At 45.0% G+C, this 20273-nt stretch overlaps 1 protein-coding gene across 2 annotated transcripts in view; it reads right to left on the reverse strand.

Moving 5' to 3' along the window:
• Positions 1-2108: 2108 nt before the first annotated feature.
• Positions 2109-20273, reverse strand: part of LOC133125881 (epidermal growth factor receptor-like) — a 134823-nt gene continuing 116658 nt past the window's right edge. For both annotated transcript variants that reach the window (XM_061237580.1, XM_061237579.1), the window contains exons 24-27: positions 10511-10608; positions 10113-10244; positions 4885-4978; positions 2109-4065 (exon numbers count right to left, since the gene is read on the reverse strand). In XM_061237580.1, coding sequence (XP_061093564.1) covers positions 3725-4065; positions 4885-4978; positions 10113-10244; positions 10511-10608 — 665 coding nt within the window. In that variant the 3' untranslated portion in view covers positions 2109-3724. The remainder of the gene's footprint in view (positions 4066-4884; positions 4979-10112; positions 10245-10510; positions 10609-20273) is intronic.

A 20273-nucleotide genomic window follows, 5' to 3' on the forward strand; every position in this document is an offset into this window, starting at 1 on the left:
TCAGAAGACGTTTGATTGAAGCTAAGCTATCAGCAAGAAGCCCCCGTAAAACACCATTGTTGAAAAAAGGGCATGTTCAGAATTGGTTAAAATTTAAAAAAAGGAACACATCGATTGGCCCAAAGAGAAATGATGTAACATTCTGTGGACTGTGACAGTAAAATTGTTCTTTTCGGGTCTAGTGGTCGTCGACAGTACGTCAGACGACCCCCGGGTACTGAATTCAAGCCACAGTACACTGTGTAGACAGTGAAGCATGGTGGCGCAAAAATCATGGTATGGGGATGTTTTTCATACTGCAGAGTTGAGTTCATATACCAGGGATCATGGATCAGTTTGAATACATAAAAAAACTTTATGTTGCTGTATGCCGAAGAGGAAATGCCCCTGAAATGGGTGTTTCAACAAGACAACGACCGCAAACACACAAGTAAGCGAGCAACATCTTGGTTCTTGTCTACATAAAGGATTGAGGTAATGGAATGGCCAGCTCAATCCCCCGACCTCAACCCCATTGAAAGCTTGTGGGGTGGCATTAAAAGTACAGCTTCTGAAGCAAAACTCAAAAATTCACAGGAACTGTAGTTTGTTCATCCTGGGCTGAAATACCTGATTCTAGGTGCCAGAAGTTGGTTGACTCAATGTTACGCAGATGCGTAGCAGTTATCAAAAACAATGGTTATGCAACTAAATATTAGTTCAGTAATTTAAAGTGAAGTTAAATCTTCAAAAATTTCTTCAGTTTTTAGTTTGAAGAGAAAAATGTTGACTGCCATTTTTAAAAAGATTAATATTCCTTTTCTTTGCTTCCTGTAAAAGAATCATGCTTTGAATTAATCCTTTGATTTGGAATTGAATGTGTAATGTTTTCACTACATTTGAAATATTGAACTAAAAGCTATTAAAAAATATTTGCACTTTATTCACTTTTTTTAACGCACTGCTATTTATTTCACAACTACATGTGTGTCTTTGTGAATCCAGTCCACGTTTTCATTCCTCCCTCGTCATTGTATTATTACCCGTTCATGTTTCTCACCTGATGTTTGTTAGATCATCCTCACTCCCTTGCCCCACCTAGTTTGTTTCATTCCTGTGTATTTAAACCCTGGTCTCAGTTGTATTCTTTGTCAGAATGTTGATATTCAGTGCTGATTATTTGTAAGCCTGTTTATTAGTGATTCCTTAGACACCCCTTTGCCTGATTCTGAGTTTGCCTTGCCCTTTTGATTTGTTTGCTATTCTGATTTTTGTTTTTTGATCTACGCTGTGTTTCCGACATCTCTCTTGCTTTGCCCTTCTGTACCATTGCCTTTCTGCTCATCTGGATTTTTGACCTTGGCCTGTTTACTCACGATTCTTTTGCAACTGAATTTGGCTTTGTGTTTATCGGATTACCTGGCTTTGACCCTTGGACTGAAATAAAAAACGATTTCTGATTATCCCCTGGTCTGCTTTTGGGTCTCCCGAGCTGTACATAACAGGCACTGTATTTGTTCATAACTCGAAGATATTTTCAAATCATCCTGCCACTTGCACATGAGAAGCCTGTTTCTATAATACATAAGTCAAAATAAATACATCATTCTTGCTCAAATGCTGTTACGCAAAATCCCCATGTTTCAACATACCCTGTGTTAGTTAGTTTCAACATACCCTGGTTACAACTTTGAGGTTGTTGAGCATTACCACATTACAGCCTGCTTTTGGAAAGTGGGTTAAATAAAATGCTTAGGATCACTGGTCTGACATGACCAGAAAAAAGCAGAACTGTTACAGTAAATCAACATTGCTCAAGAAAAAAAGGAGGACAGAGATATTTACCTGGAATGGGCTGGAAGTCCCTCTCCAAAGACCTATCTGTCTTTCAAACTCAGTTTCTCAAAAGTCATACTGTTTGCTCCAACAAAATAACCAGGCTGAATTGGTCTCTTAGAGATTCACTTACTACATATAAAACAAACTTGTTTTTTGATGACAAAATACTACACTGTGCTACTGTAGTTCAAATTGTTCAAAATAGTGGTGGCTGGTGGCCATTTACCTCAATAAACACACCAGTACTCCAATCTCTATAATTACAAAGGAAAGACAAAACAATGCAAGTGTTAACTATATACATAAACATTTATTTAAACAATCTTAAACCTGGAGGCTTAATAAACAGTATAGGGTTAATATAATAATGAAAAAATCTCTGGTGACTGTAAATAGTGTTACAAGAAATAAGACCAGGGGGGTATATCACATTGCAGGCTGCCTAACCAAAATAAACCCCACAGAGAATTAAAATTAACATAGTCATTTTCAACACAATAAAGGAAACATAAGAAAGCAAAATAAAGTACTGTCCCGATAGAACAATTTTGTAATCCAGCTGACCGTAATAACCGGAGTTACTAGGTTCTACCTACGGCCAATAAGCTTGATGAGAATTGTAACATTGTAACGAATTGTGAAAGAACAAGGTCAAACTCACAAATCCTACAGGCTACGATTAGTGTGTTACATTACCTTTCAATCCTTACCTCCTTTCCTCAATCCTGCCTGGAAATAAGTGGAGGGGAGCAGAAACTATGCAGTAGCTTTCATTTTCCTCTTTGTAAGAGATACTAGTAGAGCACCCTAGAATTGCACTTCAACACCCACTGTTGGAGACCAATTTTGATGCAGTCTCCACTCTAGCAAAGGCTCTCTCTGCATAGCATATCTACTGTATGGCCCTGGAGAGCAAAAATCTTGACCATGGCCAGAAGAGGTGTGCCCAGCCAAAACTGACAAATGAAAGATGAAAAAAGGAACTACTTGTTTTTTTCTAGTACTAAATTAACACATTAGCATGATTACCTAAAGACGTGTGTTGAACGTACACTGGAGTAATGGCCGCTGAAAATGAGACTTTGCAATCAGATGTGAAGACTGAACTAAAAAATAGTTATTTCAAACAATAAAAGCATTTTCTAACATTACCAATGTCACGCTGTATTTTTTTTATAAATGTAATGTGACCTTGGTGAATATCAATTTCTTTCAAAAATACAAAGAATTCTCAGTGATGAATGGTAGTGTATGCAACATGGGCTATTCCAACAAGACAACACATACATTACAGGTTCTTTGCATTGACTTTCACAGCAAGCTTCTCAGATCAGATTTTAGTGCACCCTCCCTCTCATTTATCTTCTTTGGTCATATTCTGTCATAAGACATCAGACACTTGTTCCTCTCCATTTGTATTATCAGACAGCACAGAGCAATAACAGACAAAAGCATATGTGTGGGTTAGGGAAAATAGTGCTGAATTCATTCCAAACAAATAAGTCAGCAAACTTTACATTTGCAGTTGCAGTAATAACTTTGGTTCCATCAAGCCAGCATCTCTTGAAGAATCAATGCCTGTAGCTAACAGTAAAAATGAGGAAGGCAAAGCTAGTTCCAAAAAACGTACCATTGGAGACCATTGGAATTATTTTTACATGAAGATCATCTTAAAACACAGATCATTTTTGGTCACTGGCTTTGTTACTGTCCCCATCATTGACAACAAATGCTGGGGTGCATGTTGCAGCAATCAAGGGATATCATAAGTTCAGTTGTCAAAGTCACCTCTCCCAAACTGTCTCATCTAGTTGTGGCACATTTAGAGCCTCAACCCTTGATACATGCTAAAACAGCTGTCAGTATTCTGATGGGTATCCCTTCTTTGTCTTGGGAATGCCAGATGTTATTGGATCTCAGAGTGCACAGCAGTCAGGCCGAGGTATTCAACATTTTCAGCAGCTGGGAAGAAGTGGCCATTGGAGTGGGACTTCCCAACAGGGAAGTCCTCTTGGTAGTCAGGGTTGTCTAGGCTGGTCTGTGGGCTATATCTCTGCTGGTTTTGACTGGAGGTGGGCTGGGCTGTGTTGAGGTACTTGGGCCCCTCTGCAACACTGTTGAAAGAATTGACGTTTTCTGCCTCATCCAACCCACTGGAGAAAGAAAAGTTGATGTGGGGGGGACCAGGTTCCTGGTAGTTTGAGTTCATCACATCTGATGAAGTCACCCCATTTTGGTTCATATACTCTGTAATATAACAGGTTAAACATCCAGGGGTTATGCAACAATGCAGTGAGAAGGATTTCCAATTTTAAATGAAGAATAAAGAAATGATATTTCCATGTGTCAAATATCATTACAAATAGCTATTTTAAGCTCCACTGAAAATACTGGACAAAAGAATGATCTTATATTATGGACGTTCTCACCATTGTCATTGCCAAGTCTAATGCAGCGCTACTGAACTCCACGTCCTGCAGGCTGCAGTGTCTGCTGGCATTTGCTTCAACTGTGCAGTACATGGTAGATTTCACTAATAAGCTTATTATCTGAACCAAGCAGGTAAAATAATTAGTAAGATCAGGTGGTAGGAGCAAGGTAGGAGCAAATAGCTGCAGACACTGAGGCCCACAGGACCTGTAGTTGAGTAGCGCTGGTGTAATGCTTCGCATATTTCCAAAGCTTTCCAGACACTGAATCTAACATTCATTTCACAACCTGTGAAACCCTAACACTAAACGTGTAGTTCAGATATGTATAGCGGTGCCTCAAAGGAGTTGCTAGGAGTTGATTGTTATCCTCAGGAACAAGTAATCAATATGTAAGATTCCTTCTATCCAGTAGATGTCACCCTTGATGTGCCTCTGACATTCAGATTTAATGTCGGGGAGGGAACAGTGGTTACAACTTTGAGGTTGTTGAGCATTACCACATTACAGCCTGCTTTTGGAAAGTGGGTTAAATAAAATGCTTAGGATCACTGGTCTGACATGACCAGACAAAAGCAGAACTGTTACAGTAAATCAACATTGCTCAAGAAAAAAAAGGAGGACAAGGGATATTTACCTGGAATGGGCTGGAAGTCCCTCTCCAAAGACCTATCTGTGGGATCTGTGATGTAGCGCAGGATTAAACTGTTCTCTCTAATTGGGCATTCATTCTAAGCAACAACAAAAAAAGCTATCAGAAAAAATGCTATCCTGAAAGCTCAAATTACGTGTACTTTAGCTTGTGCTAATGGCATCATTTAACTGTGTATACCAAACCCACCAATACGCTTGCACACACATTTACACTGACACACACACTCTTAAATGTTTTATCACTGTCTTGTGCCCCACGTACCACATTCCTGTTGTGGCAGGCTCCCATGCTGCTATTTGGACTCTACAATACATATTCGAGAGCTTTTGTTAGGACCACCCTAAGACAGTATTTTCCCACACCTCACTAATGACCAGGGGCCTCATTCATAAACGTTGCGTAGGCACAAAAGAATGCGTACGCCACTTTCTAAGCAAACTTTGGCATTTATAAAAAACGAACTTGACGGGAAAATGTGCGGTCCTCCACGGAAACTCTGACCCATGCGTACACACATTAACTGGAGAAATGAGAAACTGTGCCTTTAATGCTCGTGACGTAAGACCAGGAAAACGGGAAGTGAAACAGGATGTAAAAAGGTATAAAGATTTGCCGGGAGTTGTGGCTGGGTATGGCTGCTGTAAGGACGTGCTTCGTCCCTGTTATACTTATTAAAGTGTTGTGTTGTTGAATCTCGCTATACGGGTTCTCTCCCTTCCTAAGTGCAACACAACATTTGGCGACGAGAATGATAGTCGAAAAAGTCGAAAATGATACACAACAGATGCCACTGTGTAAAATAAATCGAAATTCATTGTTGTTGATTGTACTCTTAAAGGGTTCTGATTTTCTGCATGTTTACACTAAGACTCGGAACTATACTGTCCTCTCAGGTCCTCTTTGCACTTGTTCTTGTGTTTAATTTGCACTTTGTTGTACGTCGCTCTGGATAAGAGCGTCTGCTAAATGCCATGCAATGTAATGTAATGTAATGTAATGAAATATTACCTCTCACGTATCATATACGAAGAGTTAATTTGCAAAAACGGATAAAAGCCTCTCTTACAACGAATAAACAAACAGCTGTTTGATTGATGCTCCCTGGAGTGCCCAAAAAATATGATTTAGGATGATAAATATAAACGGAGATGTTGTTGTAAAATCCCTCAAATATGTAGACGAATTGTTAAACAAAACTTCATGTTATTAAATGTATTCTCATAAATAATATGGTGAACAGTCGGACAAATTGCGCTGCACTGATGCCGTTTACAATGCGTCAGTCGGGCAGATACGAGCATAGTTTCATATATTGTCATCATATTCATATATTATGTTTTATAATGTGTTTATTGTTATAAATTTTTGTTCGTTTTATCTCTTAATTTTGTAACTGTGTTTTCAATGGTGCTAGACAAATAACGTGTATTATTATTATCATCGTCATCATCACATTCGTTGTGCAGAACTGTTCGTCATTTACAATCAATCAGGATAATTCCCACACCTGTAGCTTTTCAGAGGCAATCAAATGGCTTTCTTTTCAGCATTTGCCATTGTCGTCTTCGTGAAATGCATATTCATTAGGGGTGTTTCACTGCCTATTTATAGGCAACTGTGGGCGGGACATGAAGCTGGCAAAGTTGCGCCACATTTAGATTTGATTGTGATTTATAAAGGAAAACTGGGGTGGGACGTGCGTATGCACTGTTTTATAAATCAGAATTTTTTTTTGCGTACGCACGTCCTAGGTTTCATGCTTACGCAACCTTTTGACGTGAATCCTAAGCACAGTTTTATAAATGAGGCCCCAGGAAACCAAAAAAAAAAAAAGAAAAAACTAGACTGGTTTCATTTTTACTTTGGCCTGTCCCTGAACATTGTGTACACTGTGGTTTCTGAGTTTTAATTAAACAAAGAGGAAAAAAACACAAAATACCCCAACATTCAGTCAAATGCCAGCATAGGGATGAATACAATTCAATTAAACCAGACCTAAGTCTTTTTGGGTTCAGCCAAAATATGTCACATAACAAAAGGATTCACTATTCTTATATGGACTAAGCAGGAATATCAGCATGGAGAAAGCACGTCTCTGAAAAGGACCCTGAAACATACTGTATTATCATGACCCCTACAATGTACAGTTGTGTTCAAATAAATAGCAGTGCATTAAAAAAAATATTTTTAATAGCTTTTAGTTCAATATTTAAAATGTAGTGGAAACATTACACATTAAATTCCAAATCAAAGGATTAGCAAATTTTATCAAGTCTGCGTTATTCTTTTACAGGAAGCAAAGAAAAGGAATATTAATCTGTAAATTCAAACTCTCCTCAAACTGTATAAACTGAAGACATTTTTCAAGATTTAACTTCACTTTAAATTACTGAACTAATATTTAGTTGCATAACCATTGTTTTTGATAACTTTTTCAGTTCCTGTTAATTTTGGGGGTTAGCTTCAGAAATTGCATTTTTAATGCACTAGCAGATAAGCTCTCGGAAGCGTGGCCTACTGTCTGCATCGATCATCCAGCCTGAGGGAACCAATCAGTGGTGAGAATGTAATCCCATCCCTCTCTGACAATCATCAGACATGACTGCTTGATGCCTGCCAGAGCCTGAGATGGATCTTACACAAAGACTGAATCTTATGCAGAGTGACTTGCAAAACAGAAAATGCAAGCAAATTAATTTGATTAGAATGAGCTAAAGTAAGATGACTAATAATATTCCTAATTTCCCAGAACACCATGTCAAGTTTCAAAATCAGCAGAGCACCAGTGCTAGGTAACTATGCTAACCATGAACCAAAGTACAAATTCTAGCTGGGTACATACAGTGCTGTGCAAACATCAGAGCCCAGCCCACCCTTTTATTCAATTTCCAGTCAAACCTGCCATTCTGTGCAAATCAGACAATAATGTATGAAACATATGCGACCCGGTCTATCATAATCAGTCGGCGTGGGCAATTTCACATAATTACAAATACATTTAGTTTAGTTACCTGATTTTAGTTCAATATTTAAAATGTAGTGGAAACATTACACATTAAATTCCAAATCAAAGGATTAGCTAATTTTATCAAGTCTGCGTTATTCTTTTACAGGAAGCAAAGAAAAAGAATATTAATCTGTAAATTCAAACTCTCCTCAAACTGTATAAACTGAAGACATTTTTCAAGATTTAACTTCACTTTAAATTACTGAACTAATATTTAGTTGCATAACCATTGTTTTTGATAACTTTCTCAGTTCCTGTTAATTTTGGGGGTTAGCTTCAGAAATTGCATTTTTAATGTCACCCCAGTTTTCAATGGGGTTGAGGTCAGGGGATTGAGCTGGCCACTCCATTACCTCAATTCTTTATATCTAGAACCAAGATGTTGCTCGCTTACTCATGTGTTTGCAGTCGTTGCCTTGTTGAAACACCCATTTCATGGGCATTTCCTCTTCAGCATATGGCAACATAATCTCTTCAAGTATTTTGATGTATTCAAACTGATCCACGAACCCAACACCGTAGTATGAAAAACATCCCCATACCATGATTTTTGTAAACATCCCCATACTATGTCTTCACAGTGTACTGTGGACACCGTTTTAACAGTAGTTGCTCTTTTCTTCCGCGTGTTTCGGGTTTTTGTTGCCATTTTAAAGCATTTGAGATCATTTTAGCTGAGCATACTAAAAGTTGCTGCACTTCTTTATATGTTTTCCCCTCTCCAATCAACTTTTAATCAAATGACGTTGTTCCTCCGAACAATGTTTGGAACGGCCCATTTTACTTTTACTTCAGAAGGAAATCTATTTTCTAACAATGTGTGAAACATTTGCTTCTTCTTCCTTCATAAAGGACCATTAATGACACCTGCTTTTTTACAGAATGAATGAATTCTCTAATTAAACTCCACACTGCTATTATTTTGAACACGCCCCTTTCAATGAATGAGTCAATTACTCAGAACAAGCAGTGTGCATGTCATGACAGTTGGGTCTGTTGTTTTTCTATTACACCACTACATCTACAAGTAAAGTATTTGCCATGCAGAAATATCACTACTACTAATAACAGTGGTTCATCAGGTTACTGATGTTGTACTGCTATTTTCTTGAATACAACTGTAAAATGTAAGAGGCAAGCTCACTCTTTCTCACTCTTTTGTAAAATTAAAAGCTCACATGGATACCCTGGTACCTCCTTGGTAAGTTTTCCCCAAAGGCACCATTACAATCTAACAATTTAATCAGGCTCCTTATTAATAAATGTATCTGCTGTCATTCCTCTTGCAGGTGACAGTGACTATCCTGTGTATTCTTCATCACTCAAACCCATCACACCAGCAGAGGATAGCCACAGAAACATCTTAATTATTAATCCTCACAACCCTACGCATAGTGTGTATGGGCATATCCTCTCCAGTAGCCAAGGCCTATGTATGAAAAATTTGAAGTCAAGTGGACTTTCCATTTCAATTTTCCAATTCTCAGATAAAGCACGTTGTGCTACACTCTGTGTAGGAATAGCGCTATATAAATATTATTTATTATCATGTAAGTACAAAGTGCACTATGTTTTGCACTATGCAGTACCACTGCATAAATGGTGTGCAAGGAAACCTGTGTTTTACTACTGGCCTTTTCTCTAGTCAGTATTGCAGCAGTGGTGCACTGTACAATGTGCAGGAGTACAATGTGAGCATTATCATCATTACTGCTCTCTCTGAGCAGGAATGGGCAACTCCATTCCTGAAGGGCCGATGTGTATGCAGGATTTTGCTGCCCTGGCTCAGTAGGATTTGGCCGTCCCTGATTTAAATGTCTTTTACAATGAATCTGTATGTGATTGAAAGCAAACCTGAACTCTAAACTCTCAATAATTAAACATGATCCCTTTCTGAAAATATTAAAGTTTTTCAAATATTTCATTTTCATTTTCTACTGTAAAATTTTATAAAAAAAGGAAAAGAGCCCTGTGCGAAGGTTTGGGAATTCTGATTATGATTTCTAAGGCCCAGACCCAGGTGATTTACTCGTTAGGGCTTCAATGAGTCAGGTGAGTATAATTCCAGGGCTGAACTTTTTAGTCTGACGTAACTCCATGCCATCATGGAGTGGCTGTTCTGTCTGGTGTAAAAACAATGGGTTCCTTGGGATGTGAATATGAGCACCCATGAATTAAAGAGCTGGGTATGGGAGGCACTGACAGTGTTGAAGAAGCCATTGTAGGCCACCAGGTATTCATCTGCATCCACGGCATCATCCATATCCTCAACACTAATCAGTGTGCGGTAAAACTTGGAGTCGGTGCGGCTGGGGAGGTGCATTTGCTCGTCACCCTGCAGAGGCATGACAACAACCAATCAGTGAAAACATTCATATTTCAAATATGACTGCACATATAAATGTTCATATTTCAGTGGAAAATACCTGCATGTGAGGCACAGCATTTAATAAACTTTCATGTAGTTTCATGCAGTGTTTGTTTCTTGGATCTATTACAGCAGCCACAAGGAGTATTAGTGATGTACAGAATATCAAATGGAAAATAAATTCCGAGATGACAGGCCACAAGTGTTTGAATTGTTGGGATAGTTTTGGTTACCTGAATAACCAGGTAACGTGACGGATCCCGGGCCATCTTTGAGAACTCGCAGATAAGCTCTCGGAAGCGTGGCCTACTGTCTGCATCGATCATCCAGCCTGAGGGAACCAATCAGTGGTGAGAATGTAATCCCATCCCTCTCTGACAATCATCAGACATGACTGCTTGATGCCTGCCAGAGCCTGAGATGGATCTAACACAAAGACTGAATCTTATGCAGAGTGACTTGCAAAACAGAAAATGCAAGCAAATTAATTTGATTAGAATGAGCTAAAGTAAGATGACTAATAATATTCCTAATTTCCCAGAACACCATGTCAAGTTTCAAAATCAGCAGAGCACCAGTGCAAGGTAACTATGCTAACCATGAACCAAAGTACAAATTCTAGCTGGGTACATACAGTGCTGTGCAAACATCAGAGCCCAGCCCACCCTTTTATTCAATTTCCAGTCAAACCTGCCATTCTGTGCAAATCAGACAATAATGTATGAAACATATGCGACCCGGTCTATCATAATCAGTCGGCGTGGGCAATTTCACATAATTACAAATACATTTAGTTTAGTTACCTGATTTTACTCAAGACATATATTTGCTTTCATGATCTGCATGTCAAAGTTAAATTCAGAGTAAAAATATAGGTTTAACGTTTTTAAAAGTTAATGAAAAGCACTGGCCTTCTGTTTGGCTACTGAGATGACGTAGCCGTTTGACACCAATGACCACTTTTATGTCTTGGCTTTCATAATTTGTATGTCTCAATGTAAAATTGTTAAAATATAGTTTAAAATGTTTAAAATGTAAGATGACGAGGTAGCAACAGAGTTTCGCATCATTTGGAGGCTAGCCAGCTTGTCGCTGTTCACCAGTCACCTGGCTAACAACCACATCAGCTTTGTTTGTGGCTACAAGTTAATGTAGCTAGTTGGTTTCATTGGAATTTACAAAAAAATGGATTTGCTTTCATGCTCTGTATTTGGAGTGAGCTGAGCACTTGTTTTAGATGAGTACCCGTAATGATTATTGACTTGTGATTTATAAGTTATTTTGACTTATTGAGTACGAGTAATTGGATCATTATCTGTGATCGGAGAATTGGATAAATATATATATATATTTTTTACATTGGCTGCAGTAGCTGTACATCAGTGATGAATGTGTAACATAAAGTTAACACTGTTTTGTGATAGGCCAGCTCCTCCCTGGGTCCTTGCCCTTAGATGAGTAAAAATCACTGCCTGCTGCCATTTTCCTCACTTCTCTCTTGTGCATGTCAAGAGAGTGTTATATGAACTTGTTCCGATCGTAGAATAAGGATATAACTACTTAACTAGTATCTTGTCATAGCGTCTATGTAAATCATACATTATTTTATTTTGTGCATTGTTTATAAATTTCATAGGCTGTTAGCCGGAGAGATTTGGCAGTAGGCTAAATGAAACTGAATGTTAGCCTACCTCAGCTAGCCTTGCATACAATCACACTTACAGACCCACACGCATGCACAAACACACACACACCACACACACCACACACACAGTAGCATCCGACACAGCTCTCTAATTTCTGTTCATTTAAAAAACTAGGCTAGTATTACTACCAAGACGGCGTGGACAGTGGTGCTGATATGAAGGGGCAGGCTTATATGGCTCAGCCAAAAGTGTTCCTAGTAAAATTGTTCACACATGGACACACATAATTTTACATAGATGGTTTTGGTTTTTAATGAATTAAACTAAGCATTTTAAAAATTAAGATATGTCATTACTATACCCCTGAGCTGTCCTTTGGGCAATACAAGATTGCCAAGACAAGAATGAAGATAAAAATAAGACTTATTTGAGCTTTTTCAGCCAAATGAGCCAAAGTGACTTTGACTGGGGAATGATTGCTGGTGCCTGGCAGGGTGGTTTGAGTCTCTCAGAAACTGCTGATGTCCGGTGATTTTCTCTAGAGTTTGCAGAGAATAGTGTGAAAAACCGAAAACATCTTGTGAGCAGCAGTTCTGCGGGCAACACGTGGTTAATGAGAGAGGTCAGAGGAGAAAGGCCAGACTGATCATAGTTGAAAGGAAGGTGACAGTAACACAAATAACCACACATTACAACAGTGGTATGCAGAAGAGCATCTCTGAACACAAAATGAGTTAAACCTCAAAGTGGATAGGCTACAGCAGCAGAAGACAAAAAAGTAAAAAAAAAAAAAAAAAGTCTACTGAATACCTAATAAAGTGCTCACTGAGAGCCTTACTACCACTATGTCTTCCATCCTTCCAACAAACAAGTTACATACAAAATCCCTGCACTAAGGAAGTGATTCAACACACCTGTCTAATCAGGAACAGCTGAGAAGCCAATTGCACATTTACTTTTGGTCCCATAAAATGGGGTGAATATGGATGTAAATATTAAATTAAGTAGTATCAGTGCTTTCAGGACAATTCAAAGATAAAAATGCATATACTGAGAAAAGGTCCATGGAAATTAATGTATGATAATGCTTAAGGACAGCACTCTTCTTGTGAAAATGTATTAATTAAGATAGAAAAACTGTATCAATGTTTTTATTTTGTCCCTTGATTGAATACATTTTCCTGAGAAGAGCACTGTCCTTAACCCTTGTCAGAACATACAGGTGCATCTCACAATATTAGAATATAATGGAAAAGTTTTTTCCTTAATCAGAATGAGAATCAGAATCAGAAAAACTTTCATCAATCAGAGACAAAAAAACAGACAAACCAACACAAAACAGCATTCCTGCAACAAGTGGAAAGTGAATTTAATTCTCCAAGGAATCGCCACCTGAACGTGGTGGAGGGGTTTGTGTGTTCCGGTGATCCTGGGAGCTATGTTGTCGGGGGCACTAGCGTTAGCCCCCAGTAGGGTCTCCCAAGGCATATTGGTCCCGGGGGAGGGGCCAGACTAAGAGCGATTCAAAGACTCCATGATATAGCCTCACAAGGACAAAGATACCTCGCCCGGAAAAGGGAAACCGGGGCCCCCTTCTGGAGCCAGACCCGGGAGGGGAGCTCGTCGGCAAGCGTCTGGTGGCCGGGCCTTATCCCATGGGGCCCGGCCGGGCACAGCCCGAATTGGTCACGTGGGGTCGCCGCCCTGTGGGCTCACCACCAGGAGGGGTCGGCATCGGAGTCGGGTGCTTTACCCAACGGGCAGTAGGCAAAAGCGGGGATCCGGGCATGCTGATCCTCACAGACTGGTTCTGGGGACGTGGAACGTCACCTCTCTGGTGGGGAAAGAACCGGAGCTAGTGCGGGAGGCGGAGCGGTACCAACTAGATATAGTTGGGCTCACCTCCACACACAGCACTGGTTCCGGAACCAAACTCCTGGAGAGGGGCTGGACTCAGTTCTTTTCTGGAGTTGCTCAGGGTGAGAGGTACCGGGCGGGTGTGGGGATACTCACAAGCCACCGGCTGAGCGCCACTGTGTTGGAGTTCCACCCAACACAGCGAGAGGAACGAGAGGGTCGCCTCTCTGCGACTACGTGTTGCTGGGGGGAAAGCTCTGACTGGCGTTTGTGCTTATGGACCAAACGGCAGTTCAGAGTATCCGGCCTTCTTGGAGTCACTGGGCGGCATCCTGGAAAGGGTGCCACCCGGAGACTCTATCATTCTGCTGGGCGACTTCAACGCTCACGTGGGCAATGACGGAGAAACCTGGAAGGGGGTGATTGGGAGGAATGGCCTGCCTGATCTTAACCCGAGCGGTGTCTTGTTATTGGACTTCTGTGCTGGTCATGGATTGTCGATAACAAACACCATGTTCGAGCATAGGGTAGCTCATAAGTGTACTTGGTACCAGAGCACCTTAGGCCAAAGATTGATGATCGACTTTGTGGTCGTATCATCAGACCTGCGGCCGTATGTCTTGGACACTCGGATAAAGAGAGGAGCAGAGCTGTCAACTGATCACCATTTGGTGGTGAGTTGGATCAAGTGGCCAGGGAGGCTGCCGGACAGACCCGGTAAACCCAGACATGTAGTGAGGGTACTGGGAACGTCTGGCGGAGGCCCCTGTCCATAAGGTCTTCAACTCCCACCTCCGGAGGAACTTCTCACGCATCCCGGGGGAGGCTGGGGACATGGAGTCCGAGTGGGCCATGTTCAAAGCCTCAATTTCAGAGGCGGCAAGCACGAGCTGTGGCCAGAAGGTCATCGGTGCCTGTCGGGGCGGCAACCCAAGAACCCGCTGGTGGACCCCAGCGGTCAGGGAGGCCGTCAAACTGAAGAAGGAGGCCTTTCGGGTTTGGCTGGCCCGGGGGGTCCCCTGAAGCAGCAGCCATGTGGCCAGAAGGGCTGCGGCTTCTGCAGTCGCTGAAGCAAAAACCCGGGTATAGGAGGAGTTTGGGGAGGCTATGGAGAAGGACTTTCGGTTGGCCTCAAGGAAGTTCTGGCAAACCATCCGACGACCCAGAAAGGGAAAGCAGGGCTTGTCTCAGGCTGTTTGCAGCAGGGGAGGAGAACTGCTGACCCGGACTGGGGATGTTGTCGGGCGGTGGAAAGAGCACTTCGAGGAGCTCCTGAACCCAAACAACACGTCCTCTGTGGAAGAGGCAGAGCCCGAAGACTCGGGAGAATCTGCACCTATATCCCTGGCGGAAGTTGCTCAGTGGCAAGTCGCCGGGTGTGGATGAGATTCGCCCTGAGATGCTGAAAGCTCTGGACATTGTTGGGCTGTCTTGGCTGACACGCCTCTTCAGTGTCGCGTGGAGGTCGGGGACAGTACCTGCAGTGTGGCAGACCGGGGTGGTGGTCCCCATTTTCAAGAAGGGGGACCGGAGGGTGTGCTCTACTCTAGGGTGCTGGAAAGGAGGCTCCGACCAACGGTCGAACCTCAGATTCAGGAGGAGCAATGTGGCTTCAGTCCTGGTCGTGGAACAGTGACCAGCTCTTTACCTTGGCAGGGTTGCTGGCGGGGTCATCGGAGTTTGCCCATCCAGTCCACATGTGCTTTGTGGACTTGGAGAAGGCTTTCGACCGTGTCCCCTGGGGAACCCTGTGGGGGGTACTGCGGGAGTATGGGGTACTGGGGTCGTTGTTACGAGCCATCCGGTCCCTGTATAACCAAAGTGAGAGCTGTGTCCATATCCTCGGCACAAAGTCAAGCACGTTTCCAGTGGGTGTTGGACTCCGCCAAGGTTGCCCCTTGTCACCGGTCCTGTTTGTGATATTCATGGACAGGATCTCAAGGCGCAGCCGAGGTGAGGAGAGGTTTGGTGACCTCAGAATTGTCTCTCTGCTTTTTGCGGATGACATGGTTCTGCTGGCTCATTGGACCGTGACCGCACTGGAGCGGTTTGCAGCCGAGTGTGAAGCGGCCGGGATGAGAGTCAACACCTCCAAGTCCGAGGCCATGGTTCTCTGCCGGAAAACGGTGGATTGCTCCCTCCGAGATCGCGTATACAAGCGGCCAAAATGAGCTTCCTCCGTAGGGTGGCTGGGCTCAGCCTTAGAGATAGGGTGAGGAGCTCGGACATCCGGAGGGAGCTCGGAGTAGAGCCGCTGCTCCTTCGCGTCAAAAGGAGCCAATTGGGGTGGTTCGCGCATTTGATCAGGATGCCTCCCGGGCGCCTCCCTTTGGAGGTTTTCCGGGCTCATCCAACTGGGCAGAGACCCCCAGGTAAACCCAGAAGTAAAATATTCCAAGCCTTTTTTTGCTTTAATTTTGATGATTACGGCTTACAGCTCAAAAATCCAGTATCTCAAAATATTAGAAATATAGAAAAATATTATTACATAAGACCAATCAAAAACAGTATTTATAATACAGAAATGTCAACCTTCTGAAAAGTATGTTCATTTATGCACTCAATACGCATCAATGTGGCGTGGCATGGAGGCAATCAGCCTGTGGCACTGCTGAGGTGTTATAGAAGCCCAGTTGCTTTGATAGCATTGTTATGTATGCGTCACACCAGTGTGACTGTTCCTTTAAGAGGCACGGGGAAGTTGAGTGACGTACCAGGAAGACATGTGCTGTTGCTGTCTGTAGAGTCGGTGCGTACGAAATAAAAACAGTGTCAGAGCAACGTCGTAGTCTGAAGGTTATTTATATACAACATTGGCAACAAGGATTATGGACTCTTTACTCTCACCTCTTGCTCCGTTCCTTGCCCTGCCTGGCGAGCCGCCAGTCCCATGGGTTCGCTGGTATCATTTGGAGTCATTTGAGACATTCATATTAGCAGCCGGGCTAGCTGATGCTAACGACGCTAGACGGAGAGAATACACACGCTGGGCAGTGAGGGACAACGGATTTTTCAGACTCTTGGACCCGCTCTTAAATACGAGGACTGTGTAACACTGCTCACTGGACACTTTGCTGCTCCACAGAACATAATACTCCGGCGGATTGTGTTCCGGCAACGTCGGCAACAGTCGGGTGAGTCTGTCCACCATTATGTGGCTGATCTGAGGGGACTAGCCAGCCTCTGTAAATTCGGGGCGCTGAAAGATGAACTGATACGGGATCAGCTGGCTGAACACGCTATTAATCCGAAGCTCAGGGAGAAGCTGTTTATGATGCTAGATGACCTGACTTTAGCTAAAGCTGTGGATTTAGCTGCTTTTCCCCCCAGACCCATGGTAACGCAAATGGTGGCACCGCCCACAGAGACTTCCATGCCCGTTTCCCCGGAGGACAACCTGGAGGTGAACTTCACAGCACGGCAGGGTACAGCAGCACGCCGGGCCTGTGGTAATTGTGGTTCATCATCGCACCCCAGCCGCGCTCCAAACTGCCCTGCCAGGGGACAGAGGTGCCAACGCTGTGGCAGGCAGAACCATTTTGCCCGGGTCTGCCGCTCTGCCCCTGCAACTGACAGCCCGCCCCTACGTTCTTTTGGGCCACCCGCGCCGATGACCATTCATTCAGTGACTGCCACCACCCGGTCGTTCAAGTGGTACACGGTGGAGCTGGACGGGGTCTGTCTCCCATTACTACTGGACACGGGAGCCTCCAAGTCGCTCCTGAATGTTTCCACGGTCCGGCGGCTCTTCCCGCTCTGGACACTCACAGCCAACGCAGAGGAGCTGTACGGCTATGGACATTCTAAGATAGGAATGGCGGGCACAATCACCTTCACTGTGCGTTACGGGACTAGAGCCGTCCCTTCATTCACCTTTCTGGTGGCCAACCAGGGGGCCAACCTCATGGGTTTCGATTTGTTCTGCGAACTGGGCTTCGCCCTAATGGACAATACTGGGGCCGCCATCTTGTCTGTCGACTCACCGTGGCAACAGCGCTGGCCAGCTCTGTTCAGTGGTTTGGGCTGCCTCACTGCCTTTAACCACCAGCCCCTCCTCAAACCTGAGGTGCACCCGGTGATTCAGCCCATACGCCGTCTGCCCCTCGCCCTGCGCGACAACGTCACCGCCGAGCTTCAGAAGCTCTCAGACGCAGGCATCATCGAGCGTGTTGATGCTTCTCCCTGGGTTTCGAACCTGGTGGTGGTGAAAAAAAAGTCAGGGGGCCTGCGTCCATGCATCGACCTCAGGCCGGTGAACAAGGCAGTGATTCCGGACAAGTACCCACTGCCCACAGTAGAGGAGCTGGCTGCACAGTTCCACGGCTCCTCCGTGTTCACAAAGCTCGACCTTCGCCAAGGCTACCTGCAGGTTCCACTGCACCCTGACAGCCGTAGCCTTTCGTGACGCATGTCGGGGTGTTTCGCTATACCCGCATGCCCTTCGGTCTCAGCTCTGCCCCAAGATGCTTCCAGAAGATCATGACCACTATCTTTGCCGGTATCCAGGGTGTGGTCGTTTTTCTGGACGACATAGTGGTCCATGGGGCGACACCGGCCGTCCACGACGAGCGGCTGCAAAGGGTGCTGGATGTCCTGGCCAGTCACACCCTCACGCTGAATGGGGAAAAGTGCTCCTTCGCCGTTCCAGCCATTGAGTTCATGGGGTTCCGCCCGACCGCTGATGGCCTCAGCCCACTACACTCCAACGTGGAGGCTGTGCTGCTCCTGCCTGAGCCGTCCTGCCCAGCTCAGCTGTCATCGTTTCTGGGGACGACGGCCTATTATCTGCGTTTCCTTCCCCATTACTCCACGACCACCGCCCCACTGCGTGACCTCCTGAAACAGGACGCGGCCTGGGAGTGGACCCCGGCCTGTTCTGCCGCTATTGGCCGGCTCAAGTCACAGCTCACCTCGCCACCGGTGCTCACGTTCTTCGACCCGGCGAGTCCCACGTTCGTGACCTGTGACGCATCCAATACGGCGATCGGGGCGGTGCTGTCACAGACCCAGGGGGGCATGGAACGCCCGGTGGCGTTCGCTTCTCGGTCCCTCAACCCGGCTGAACAGAAATACTCAGTGGGGGAGCGGGAGGCGCTGGCCTGCGTCTGGGCATGCGAGCGGTGGCACATGTATGTCTATGGGCGACACTTTACATTACGGACTGATCACCAGGCTCTCACGGCTCTGCTCGCTACATCCGGGTCGGGGCACAGGCCGCTGAGGATCCACCGCTGGTCGGAGAGGCTCCAGCCATATGACTTTATCACACTCTTTACTCCCGGCAGGGAGAACGTGGTGGCTGACCTGCTCTCCCGCGCCACCCCCGGACCAGCACCTGGCATGGGCCTGGACGAAATGGAGTCGGAGCTCATTCTCATGCTCCACGCCCCGCTCCAGGCTGCAGTTTCCCTGGAGGACCTTCAGCGCGCATCGGAGGAGGACCCCATGCTCACCCAGCTCCGCACCTACATCCGGGGGGGATGGCCTGCGAAAGTCCCGGAGGAGCTGGTGCTTTTTCATCGGGTCAGGGAAGAGTTGACCTGCTGGAACGGTGTCTGCGTGGCCCGGGGGCTCCGCACCTTCATCCCCAGTGACCTCAGGGCGCGCGTTTTGACAATGGTGTACGAAGGCCACCTGGGCATTGTAAAGGTGAAGCAGCGCTGCAGGGATTTGGTGTGGTGGCCGGGCATAGATCGAGACATAGAGACAATGGTGAAGGAATGCACGGCCTGCCTGGTTAGTGGCAAGACGGGCCCGCCACCTCCACCGCCCCTACAGCCCTTACAGTGGCCGCTCATCCCTTGGGAGCACATCCAGCTGGATATCTGTGGGGAGCTTCACGGAGTCCCACACCACCAACGCTTCCTCCTGGTGGCTTATGACCTCCACTCAAAGTGGCCAGAGGTGGTCGCCACGGGGTCTGTGACGGCTCAGGTGGTCATTGACTCTCTCTCCTCTCCGTTTGCTCGGTGGGGCAGTCCCAACGCCATCACAACAGACAATGGCCCACAGTTCGTCTCGGCTGAGTTTGCCACTTTTCTGGGGGAGAGGGGGATTAAACACATTCGTACAGCCTTCTACCACCCGGAGGCAAATGGGGGGTAGAAAGGTTTAACCAAACTCTAAAAAATGGGATCAGAGCACACCTGGCCGTTCACAGCCGCGCTGCTCCGCACCCTGCTTCACTACCGGGCAACGCCACACTCAACCACCGGCAGCTCCCCAGCCCTCCTGATGATGGGTCGTGAGCTGCATCTGCCTCTGGATCGGCTACGGGCCCCAGCGGCCGGCTATGTCAGAAGTCAGGGTCGCAGACGCTCAGCATCGGATGAAGCAGCGGTTCGACAAAAGACGGAGGGTGAAAGCGCCTCTCTTTACAGTGGGGGACTGGGTCAGGATTCGCCGCCCCAACAGGGACCACAAGCTTCTCTCCTTTTGGTCTGCACCAACGAAGGTCACCGCTCAGCTGGGACCAGCCACCTTTCGTCTGGCT

Source organism: Conger conger, chromosome 4 (genome assembly GCF_963514075.1).
Source record: "Conger conger chromosome 4, fConCon1.1, whole genome shotgun sequence".
Taxonomy (NCBI): domain Eukaryota; kingdom Metazoa; phylum Chordata; class Actinopteri; order Anguilliformes; family Congridae; genus Conger; species Conger conger.